We start from the raw sequence: 12,005 nt of genomic DNA on the forward strand, positions 1-12,005 counted from the left end.
CCCAGTACGTGGAAGTTAATTTTATTAATGAATCCGTAATTACATCAGCTCTTAAACTATTTTCATAATTACTCATTCCGTGATTAAATTTTCGTGACCTAACAGACTAAACAATCGAATGGATAAACAAGTACAACAGTGAATCCACAACGATGCAGATCGCCACATTTGAGAAACGAATATGTATTAATTACATAATATAACTAAATCAATTAGTTAACAAACGAACGAGAAGTTTTTCTTCAAATAAAAAAAAAATATTATGCAAGCCATAGTTTATCGTACAAACAAGCCCGGAGAATTTAATAGACATTCGGCACTAGCAATTTAAATACTGCGAATGACATCGGACGCGCGCTCTAAAATGAGCGCGGGGTCTAATATAAGCTCATTAATGATAGATAATAAAGCTAACAAAATATATGATAAAAATGATTTACAACCTCGTAAACTAACGAAAGCCTTCCAGTTCATATCTGGGCACTGAGTGGGGGCGCACCACAGACAAGACATCCTCCAGACTGAGCATAGTAGCTCTACCCCCCCTGCCACAATATACGGTAGTTATACTCCATTTTCGAGTCGAAAGTGTCTTTGTGTGACGTCCGTGTCTTTGAACGGACCAATCACGGCACGGGACCTCGCTCACCTCGTCCCCCGCACCCCAGTATTTTTGGCAGCATGAAATAATCGCTCTAAACTCCTGGAGGATTCCTAGTCTATGGGGCGCAGATACGGTACGAGTACGGGCAGACATCGAGGGGACACAGACACACGTTACTCGTTGGAGAGCTCCTTGAGCCGCTCCTCCCTGGGGCGCGCGCCGCCGAAGATGGACGACGCCTGCGACGTGGACGCCAGCGAGTTCACCGGCTCCGTCACCGTTCGCGGCTGCAGCTTCAGCTTTGGTCTGCCGGTTGTATCTGCAAACAACACTTATGCATTTAGGGTAAGTACTTGTAGTATGAATTATCTCAGGTGATTTTTTCGGGCTCGGACCCTAATTTGTTAAACAAAAGGTATTGTTTCCTTTATGCAGTGGTTATAATGCTTACTGCTAATAGCCCCGACGTAAGTAACGGGAACAAGCTCGTTTAAAAAGCAAATTTACCGTTCTAATTATATGGTTCAGATTCATGAAACAGCTCATTCGGAGATAACACGTTTTTGTTATCTCCAAAAACAAGACCACCTTGATTGTTCTCTGAACAAGCTGTCATATGAATTTGAACCTTAATACTATCACGATAGTTGCTTTTTAAACGACTGCTTTGGCACGTGCTGTAGACCGCTCATAAAAGAAACAAAGGCTTTTGTTTAACGGATTAGCACCAGAACTCGAAAAAATCATCTGAGATAATTCATACTATACTGCCATTTTGAAAAAATAAAATCTCGTTCAACTTGATCGCAGAACATCATCAATACATCATCTTTGTAGCGTTGTCCTGGTTTTTGCTACGACTCATGGGAGCCTGGTCTCCGTTCGTCAAGAGTTGGCGCACTAGGTTACTAGAGAAACTGGCTACCTCACGATGTCTTCCAACTTCATCGTAGTGTTGATATCTATATATTTCATATACTTTCGTGTGGGTGAAATATAATGTGCTTTAATTACATCTAGACATAAGTGAATCATAGGTTTTGCTTTAATCTGTCGGTATTCGGTACCATATAATGTGGATTAACACGAGTCCTAGAATCATTGAATTTTCAGGTGTCTTGCAGCTGACTCTACAGTCGTAGGCACGTCTGCGAGTAGAACCGAGAGAGTATTTACCTTTTTACAGCTTTCGCAGTAATATGTTTCTGTTATGGCTCCTCTACATGATGGGCCAACGCCGGCCACTCCAAGGGACGCATTTATGCGTTAGAGGGAGCAAGTGATATTGCTATCTCATTCTACCGCATTGCTGCGTCCTTTGGAGTGGCCGGCGTTGGCCCATCGCGTAGAGGAGCTATTAGGTCGTGGACTGGACGCGAACCGGTGTTCGCGCCGCTTTTTTCCTAGTGGCACGATCAAAATGTATAGGCTGTAACTTGTTGCGCCGCATGCGACCAGTCTGCGGTCTTAAAAGTCGGGTCGAGGAGGAGTCGTGGACGGTCAGCGGCAATAGTTGCTTAGAGGGTAAAGTGTTCAAAATGATCTTGACGCAACTTTATTGTTAGGGGGATAAGAGCGCGTCAAGGTAATTTTGAACACCTCGCCCGCTTAGCAACTTCTGCTGCCGACTGGACAATAATAGTACATTATTGTCGAGGCTCGGAAGTAGCTACTTGCAGGCTGAGGATTCGTTTTAAACGGACGACCTTGGGAGTCCGTTTAATTGAATCCGAAGCCAGCAAGTAGCCTTCCTGCCGAGTCATATATAGTGCTTTTCTCAAAAATGGTGCAAGAAATATAAATATCATAGAAATATTTTACAAAAACAACGTTCTTACGTATATATTTTCACAGAAAAAAGCCCTTGCCGCCTTTTTATTTTTTTAATAAAAAAAATAGAAGTGTATTTTTCTGCCGAAAATACCCCAACCTATTTGAGACAACTAAATAGTCGCGGTACTAATCATCTGTTTGGCTGTTTAATGGGCCTGTGCCGTCATTTGATATGGCCATTTCAACTTTTAAAAAGTTTGGAACTCGACAAATAATGGAATTTGTATGCAACATTGCAGTCCCAAAATCGAGACTGCAATGTTTTTAACTTTTTAATTTTTGACTGACCATAAACTACGCGCTTCGCGACCATATTTTTAAACGGCAAAGTCGACTTTGCCGTCCATTTTTGAGAAAAAGCTTATACATACCCGGGCGGGAGTTGGGCATGTCGTCGAAGTTGCGCCGGGGCGGGGCTCCCGGGGCGCCGACGCCGCCGACGCCGCCGGGGCCGGGGCCGGGGCGGCCGGCGGGCGCGGGGCGCGCGCCCATGCGGCCCCAGTCCTGCGCGGGCGCGCGCGGCTCCTCGCTGGGCCCGCGCGAGCCGCGCGACTCGGCGCGCACGTCGCCGCCCCACCGCTCGTTGCCGCCGCCGCCGCCTCCGCCGCGCTCGCGATCTGCGAAACGTTACGATTTACATTCCTCCGTTGACCGACAGCCAGTCAAAAGGGCCTACTTGGGTCGACCGACGGGGCACCGTCCTGTTGGTCGTCCTAAATACCGTTGGGCAGATAGAGTGGAGGCAGATCTCCGTGAGCTCGACGTCGGCGAAAGCTGGCGGGATACCGCTCTGGACCGATCAAAGTGGCGAGCTCTTGTGTTGGAGGCCAAGACTCATTTTGGGTCACCGCGCCAACCAAGTAAGTAAGTAGTAAGTTGACCGACGACCCTGGTTAAATTCTAGGAACTTTCCGGTCATCCGCCTGGCTTGTGGGTGGGGTTGCCGTCCGTTACGATTTTCCCTAAATTGTTAGGATTTTTAATCCTCCGTCGGGGTTGCGGGGGAACTTGACGAGTGTCAGGGATTAAGATTATGCTGGAGCTGCAGCTTGTGGTGGCGACCTAACCCTTATCTTGGCATTGTAACACCCGTGATACATGGAACTTTAAAAAAATCTAACAGGTTCACTTTATTACCTAACACAGTAATTCTGCCATCAATATGTCGAGCTACCCTCCTTTCTTATAGAAAAAAATAATGGACACATGTGTCATTGTAAATTAAATAGTAATAATCAACATGGCGCTACGGAAACAACCGATTTCGGTTCGCACTGGAAGTTTTGCGTTTATTTCTTAGATTAGTATATATTTTTCCATAGTCTATATTTTGATGCATTTACTATCTGTTAATGCATAAATATTTACAACGCGTTCGAATTTAAAAACATTTAATACACAGAACCTTACATGAAACTATTATGTATTATATTTGATACATTGCCAAGAACTCAGAAATGTACATATCGAAAGGATTGTATTACATTTTAATACATTACTAAGTTGTCGTGCAAATAGTTTTACATGTTTTTTTTAATTTTTTTATATTTGTGGGGTTATAAAACATGTTTCAAGTATTTAATATCAGTTGTCGTATTATTTAGTTATTGAACTTTGATTTTTTTTAAGTAGTAGGTGTTAATAACTGTTTATTCGTACGCTGTAGCATTATTGCTACGCCGTAGCCCGTAGCACGGAAAAAAAGTGTATGGCAAAAAATGCCCCCAAAGTAAAAAAAACATTGACTTTAATTTTTTTTTTCATATTTTACTCAACTTTTTGCTGACGGCTTTTTTGAAAATTTACGGGATCAAATTTTCCGCCCATGTGATCAGGTATTCGTAGATACAATTTATTTTTACAGATGTAACAGTCATCTGATGCTTTAGATTGCGTTTAATAAGGAATAAATGATAATTTCTGTTGCATTACATGTCTTATTTTTATTAAAATCCACATTTTTCTTCTAAAAAGTAGTTAAGATATTTTGAGCCTTGCCAAGATAAGGGTTAAGGGGCTAGCGGCTACCTAGTGACTTGAGAGAGACGGCGAAAAAGACAGCTCAGTAAAATTAAAAATCTTCGAGATACAGAGGTCTAACTAAAGAGAAATGATTTTTAAAGAAATAACCGTCCAGAATATGTCAAGATTTTATAAGATCCAGACTAAGATCTCTAGACTTTATCACCCTACGCTTGATTGGCGTGGCGGGATGGCGAGAGATACAAAATGCATACAACACCTTTTACAATACATTTTTAATGTACCTGACCGATAAAAAATCTCATAAATTTTCTTAGCCGCACTGCCAGAAAACCGTCGATACCTACATCATTTCTTATGTGTAACCTGTTTGGAAAAATAAACCACTGTGTCAACTGTACGTTGTAAGGTTTACCTATATTTATACACTACGAATAAAGAAAAAACCGGCCAAGTCGGACTCGCGCACCAAGGGTTCCGTACCATAATGCAAAAAAAAAACGGAAAAAAAACGCAAAAAAAAACGGTCACCCATCCAAGTACTGACCACGCCCGACGTTGCTTAACTTTAGTCAAAAATCACGTTTGTTGTATGGGAGCCCCATTTAAATCTTTATTTTATTCTGTTTTTAGTATTTGTTGTTATAGCGGCAACAGAAATACATCATCTGTGAAAATTTCAACTGTCTAGCTATCACGGTTCGTGAGATACAGCCTGGTGACAGACAGACGGACGGACGGCCGGACAGCGAAGTCTTAGTAATATTTTACCCTTTGGGTACGGAACCCTAAAAATAAAATATTATATATTTAATAAATAAATCAATCAAATAGCCCACTAATTGATTTCCTTCCACAAAAAAAAAATTGCTCCAAATGTGCTTACAAAAAACTGAGATATTCCTAACGGACAGGCAGAGTATGACATAAGAAAGTACGGCACGGTATATGGCTTAAGTATAAATTGCATATTTGGCTACGGAACCCTAAGAATGAAAGGTTGCATCCACACAGTGTAAAACAACATAAGAACCCACACAAATGCTTGAGGAAATATTAAAAATCAATAGTCTGAGAGTGAATGTCTAATGACGTAATCCACATCATTATTTGAGGAAAGAAAACATAAAAGTTGAGCATGGTAGATATAATAATAATAGGAACCATATGATTCGTGACCTTCTCTCCCACAGTGTAAAAAGTAACAGTGGACCGACGCATTTGATGTGTGTGTAAATGCCGAGACCGCACAACAACACAGTAGGGTTCTCACAGACTTTTTTACACAACGCCCAAGACCCACCAGTTTGTGGTATACCAATACCACAAACTAGGAGGGTTAAATTTATGAATACATATCTCTGTTTTATGTAAGCACATTTGAAGCTAAAAAAATATATTTTTAATGGAAGGAGATCAATTAGTGAGCCATTCATTTATTTATAAGACACGCCAGCCCGTAAGTAGTACCGAGCTACTCACAATGGCGATGTACGCAGCTCGGGTGCGCGCAATAGGGTATTTTCCTATTAGTCAAATCAGTTACTATTTTAGAACTGTCAGAACGATTTGATAATATGGAATTTATATGAAACATTACATCGTGACGTCACGATCAATTCACTTACTTTTTATACTTCTATCCGATTTATTAAATAGAACTTGTGTTTAAAAATAACTTTTATATGTGTTTTTCTAATAATTATCTGGTGCTTTATTTCATGCATGGTGTAAAATAATTTATTTTAAATACAGTATAATACCCTATTCTTCTCATAATTCTAGAGCTGCACTCACCTATATTTGTTTACAAGCGAGTCGTAAAATAATCACCTCTATTGGATACGTGATTTTTAGGGTTCCGTACCCAAAGGATAAAACGGGACCCTATTACTAAGACTTCGCTGTCCGTCCGTCCGTCTGTCACCAGGCTGTATCTCACGAACCGTGATAGCTAGACAGTTAAAATTTTCACAGTGATGTATTTCTGTTGCCGCTATAACAACAAATACTAAAAACAGAATAAAATGAAGATTTAAATGGGGCTCCCATACAACAAACGTGATTTTTGACCAAAGTTAAGCAACGTCGGGAGTGGTCAGTACTTGGATGGGTGACCGTTTTTTTTTTGCTTATTTTTTGTTTCTTTTACATTATGGTACGGAACCCTTCGTGCGCGAGTCCGACTCGCACTTGCCCGGTTTTTTCCTATTGGTTTCATCCCTAAATTTAATTATTAAACATACAAACCTTATATTATTATGATATTAGAATATATGAAATTAGTAGTTACAAACTATACTATACAATTCAACACGCACACAACACACAATAATGCATGAAAGAAAAAGCTCAGCATACTCACATACATAGTTACATTGTCACATTGTCAGTGAATGAAATACAATACCAAATGCTCCATTAAAAAAGGCGACCCTTCTATGGGGGTTGCATAATAATAAAAGAAACAGGATATCCTGATATTAAACCTTGTCTTTCTGTTATATCCCATAATATATTAATATGACATTTAAATTGACCAATTTTGTTGGACCAACCTTTTTCCATTTTATTTTTTTACTTAAGAAGCAAACGAGCAGACGAATCGCCCGATGGGAAGCAATTACCGCCGCTCATGGACACCGTTGCCGGCCTTTAAGATGGCAGTATGCACTATTCTTGAATGTGTCCTGCCGAGTTTGTTGCCGGTCCCATATTGGGATACCCTCCTTCAATTGAGGGGGGACTTAAATCTTCTCGAGGCAGAGGTGTAGGGTTGGAGCCGGTGTAGCTTTATTTGACGTTCATAAGCGCGTTGTAATATGCCTACTTGAATAATAAACTATCTTTATCTTTAAGGCCGCGTCTGTCTGTTTGTATGTTCGCGATAAACTCTAAAACTTTTCATGCTGTTTTCACCTATCTATATAGATAGGTGAATTCTTGAGGAAGGTTTAGGTGTATAATTTGTGAACCCGTGCGAAGCCGGGGCTGGTCGCTAGTTATAGTATAAAATTTAATCAAAAGCAGGATGACTGAATAGAAAATTGGCCAATGACACTTTCATTTTAGTATATGGGTTATGAAAAAAAAATCACAGCTTACATTAGTATTTCCCAATCATTCGTACATATGTATATGTGTGTGCCATGTGATTCACCAACAATATAAGTGATATAGAAATGTACACTCAATGGATAAAAGCAAGCAAATGATGTGAATGTGACATGTTCTTTTAATAATTAATGTACAGTGAAACTGGACATACAATGAAATTCAAACAAATGTATGCTTTAGAGTTAAGGGGCTAGAGCATAAATTTATATCACAATTTTAATAAAACTAGTTATCAGAACTGAGTAATAGGTACTATAGTTCGTTTTTTTTTAGCATTAGAAAGAACTTGCAAGAAGGTAAGCGATCTTGACATGTCTTTTAATTGAAAAACGCTTTTTAAAATTCAATAACTATTACTTATGAAAGCAGAAGAATATAAATGATCGTATTAGATTCATAACTGTTACATATTTGCTGTAACTTATTTTTAAAATGTGTTTTTTAATTAAAAGACACATCAAGATTGTTTAAACCTTGTTTCTAATGCTAAAAAAACGAACTATAGTCTTTTTTACTTTAACCCCTCAAGTCTCACACACAGATATTATACAGTAGAAAGTTTTAATTAATGACCCATTTTGTAGTCATCTCATCTGCAATAACATGTTACTCTTCAAAGGCCGCAAAAATATGTGACGGGCTCTTATGGCTCTACAAATAAGATTGTTTCAGATATTTTTGCAGCCTTCGTTGTGTTGTATATTATTGCAGGTGACTGTACTGAACGGTGCGAGGTCTCTAGCGACTTTCATATTGATTGTCACCGTGACAAGGTGCAGAATGGGTCACAAATTAATACTTTCGACCATACAATGTCAAAATAGGTTTGACTTTTCGCTGGCCCAATATTACAGGGTTCTATGTTTCACTTTTATTGAACTGAAATTTGAACATTGTCATAGTGACATTAAGTTGAATTTCAACTCTCTTGAAAATGTTGCATAGAACCCTGTAATATTGGGCCAGCGTTTTGATACTAGAGAGATCATATTATGTCTGTGGAACTTAATAGATTTCAATTTATCTGAATTAAATAATGTCAGGGTCTCTCTCCTTAACTTCTTACAGGTAGTTTGTATTCCTGTTATTTCATTTATTTAAAATAAATTTTCATGGTATGTCCATAGCGGTGGTTAGTAGCGGATGTTACCATGAGGGAACCCTCCACCCTGGTGGCGGGGCGGGCGGCGCTCGGCGTCGAAGTGGTCGTACGTACCGCGGCCGCCGCCGCCGCCGCCGTCCCGGCGGAACCCGTCCCGGCCGCCGCCGCCACCGTCGCGTCCGCGGCCGCCGTCCCGCCGCCCGCGGTCGAAACCGCCCCCTCTGCAAATAAATGCAATCAATTTGTGTTAAATCAAAATTTCATTTCATTTATTCAGTCACAATGAAAATATCTGTATTTATCATATCTGTATTTATAAAGGTATACAAATTAAAACACATTGCAGTGAAGCCCACATTACTCACATTAGGCATAAAATAAATAGATACTTCACATGGTAGCAAACAGGCGTAGCGCTCGTGGGTCACGATAAGCTACAATAGCGTAGGGTCTGTGTATGTACTGACTTAAATAAGAACATCTTGTAATAATACCATGGCTGCAATAAATGATTATGACTATGATTATTTTCCTACTATACTTCGTTTTTTTTAGCATTAGAAATTAGGTAAACAATCTTGGTGTGTCTTTTAATTGAAAAACACATTTTAAAAATAAGTTGCGGCAAATATGTAACAATTATGAATCTAATACGATCATTTATATTCTTCTGCTTTCATAAGTAATAGTTATTGATTTTTAAAAAGCGTTATTCAATTAAAAGACATGCCAAGATCGCTTACCTTCTTGTAATTTCTTTCTAATGCTAAAAAAACGAACTGTAGTCAAATCATTTTTTTGAACTGTCAAAACAATTTACTAATATGGAATTTATATGAAACATTACACAATAACGTCACGGTCAACTCGCCTACTTTTTATATTTCTATCTGATTTATTAAATATAACTGCTATCTATGTTTTTCTAATAATGGTGCTTTATTAAATGCATGGTGTGTAGTAATTTATTTTAAATACAGTCAAATACCCTATTAAGTGCTGGCAACAGTAGAGTTGTCACATTCCGATTGTAGGTTTTCATACAAATGAATGTTTTGCTGTTATGACAGTCTAGGCAACCTATACACGGTGTAACATGAGTAAACCGAATAATTTTAACAGCGTATTCCTGATCATATTTAGAGACAAAAATGTCCTATAAACTTTTTTGAAATTCGCCTAGTTTCAGAGATATTATTAATTAAAATAAAAACAAGTTTTTATTATTACTTAGTGTAAAAGGCCTTTTTGATGGTGATGTTGCTGCTATGGGACATAGTCTAAATATCCTTATTGATAGATGTCAAAAAGTGACAAGTAACACTTTGCAAAAAGTAGATTCTACGAAAAAAAAAAATGTTAAAATCAATTTTAAGTGTTTTATGTACAAATACATTCAAAAAATTGAAAAAAAAACAAAAAAAAATTTTTTTTGGCGAAATTGACCTAAACTCATATTACATTTTTTACTTCTTTTGACCTCAGAAATGCGTGGTTAAAATTATTCGGTTTCCTCATGTTACGCCGTGTATATATTTACTTTACACAGATATTTTTCTAATTTCAGCTTTTTTTGGGTGGCAGATAAAACGACATGACATATTGTTGGCTGAGAATATTTGTGAGAAAATCGTTTTTTAATGATTCCTAAAACACAAATTAAATAACAAATCAGTTCAAAAATAGGGCCACTAGGGGAGAGAGGAGAGTTATGCTATTTATTAAGCAAGGTCATGCGGTCAGGGTCTGTCTTTTAAGAAAGTAGGCAACTTAAGACTAGTGTCTAAGTTGCTGTTGTAGTAGTAGGATTATTATCCTGCCTACCTCATTATCATTAAAATATGTTAAATAGCACAATTAGAAGTATTTAATGAGGTATTATTAAGCTATTAGGCAATTTGTATGCACTGAAAATATTATATTTTTATTGTCATATCAGTTTTACTCACAGCTTGGTCCCAAAATAAACTACAACTATAGTTACTTATCTAACTTTAGACATTGGTGCTGACTTACCGGTCATTCCGTTTTTCTTCTGCCACATCAATTTTTATGTAATTTCCGTCCACATTGAGAAGACCGTTCATTTCAATGGCTTTGATCAAGTCATCAAGATATTCAAATTCTACATAGCAGAACCCTTTGAATCTGTCTGTTTCTTTGTCCATCACCAATCGCACATTTTTAATGGATAGATTCTGGAACAGAAAAAATAGTATGTCAGTCAATGTTTAAAAACATTTACTTCATAACAGATATTTTATGTTTCATAGACGTAAACAATTAAAGTCTACTAGACAACACAATGAAGAATTTACATTATAACATTATACAATTAAGAAGCTTACAGCTTAATTAAGTAAATATTGCCAGGATAACCAATAGTTCATGAGACTGTCGGGACTGTCAATAAAGTACAATATGTATAAAGACAGCTTTTTCAATAATTGTTTATAATATTATCTACAAAATGTTGAGAAAATGTTGTCATGTTTAGACAAGAAGATATTTGTAGTGAAACACTGAACTAAATTTTGTCCATTAGTTATGTATTCTTTATTTTTTATTTACTTTTCGTCTTAGGTTAGGTATTTTTATGATATGAATATAAAAGTATTTATTAATAAATTTACTAAACAACACAATAACATATTTATTATTAAAGTAACATTTATCATCACGGTAAACAATATTGGAGTTCAAGTAAGAATATTAGTAATTCATTTCATGGTACGTAAAGGTACTTACGGGAAAAATTCTGTTAATATCTCCTTGAATGATATCACCGGGTAAGTTTCCGACGTATGCCTTGTATGGTGGCTCGGTGGGAAGCGGGCGCCCGCCCGCTGTTCTTCGGCCTCCGCCGAAGTCCCTAAAGTCGCCAACATAACCAAGGAATATTATAACCTATAAAATTGTATAACACGCACTCCTTTTAACACAATAATATCAGACATGATCTTCACTGTTATTAACGAGACAATGATACCGTTTAAATTCACATATTCACTCTAAAAACCGTAATTTCAGAATATGTTATCGCATTGCCAAAACACGGGAATTTGCTGATAGGAACGGTGAAGCGCCGCAATAATAGGGAAATCCATTTGCAGAAAGGTAAGATAGATATAAAATAGTGTTCTAAAAGGCCTATTGAATAATATTTTTGACTTTATACCTAGGATTTCCATCGTCGAAACCACTGCGACCTGCCATGTTTAGAAACATGGAACACTGAGCGCGCGCGCATCAATTTCTAGAGGAGCAGCCATTACTTTTTTTCAAGTAACAACATTTTAATTGAATTTACACCAAAATGTAATAAAAAGCATGCTTAAATTGAGAAACAAGTATATTTGGAATCAC

The 12,005-nt window shown here is 37.8% G+C and overlaps 2 protein-coding genes across 5 annotated transcripts in view; both read right to left on the reverse strand.

The window, feature by feature from the left end:
- The window catches only part of LOC134674549 (uncharacterized), a 420,725-nt gene that overhangs the window by 285,148 nt on the left and 123,572 nt on the right, over nt 1-12,005 (reverse strand). The gene's annotated exons all lie outside the window — the stretch shown is intronic.
- LOC134674557 (eukaryotic translation initiation factor 4H-like) lies at nt 6-11,958 on the reverse strand. The gene is made up of 7 exons (XM_063532670.1): nt 11,818-11,958; nt 11,388-11,511; nt 10,656-10,837; nt 8,688-8,860; nt 2,809-3,054; nt 737-923; nt 6-514 (listed from the first exon to the last, which is right to left on the reverse strand). Exons 1-6 carry the CDS (start codon nt 11,865-11,867, stop codon nt 778-780), a joined length of 921 nt encoding a protein of 306 aa, XP_063388740.1. The 5' UTR covers nt 11,868-11,958; the 3' UTR covers nt 6-514; nt 737-777.

This window comes from Cydia fagiglandana, chromosome 20 (assembly GCF_963556715.1).
Source record: "Cydia fagiglandana chromosome 20, ilCydFagi1.1, whole genome shotgun sequence".
Lineage (NCBI taxonomy): Eukaryota > Metazoa > Arthropoda > Insecta > Lepidoptera > Tortricidae > Cydia > Cydia fagiglandana.

Coding starts and splice junctions, on each gene's coding strand:
- LOC134674557 (XM_063532670.1), bottom strand. CDS start 11,867: ATGTTTCTAAACATGGCAGGTCGCAGTGGTTTCGACGATGGAAATCCT. Junction 10,838..11,387: donor ATATTAACAGAATTTTTCCC/GTAAGTACCTTT, acceptor TTTCTGTTCCAG/AATCTATCCATTAAAAATGT. Junction 3,055..8,687: donor GGGTGGAGGGTTCCCTCATG/GTAACATCCGCT, acceptor AACGTTTCGCAG/ATCGCGAGCGCGGCGGAGGC.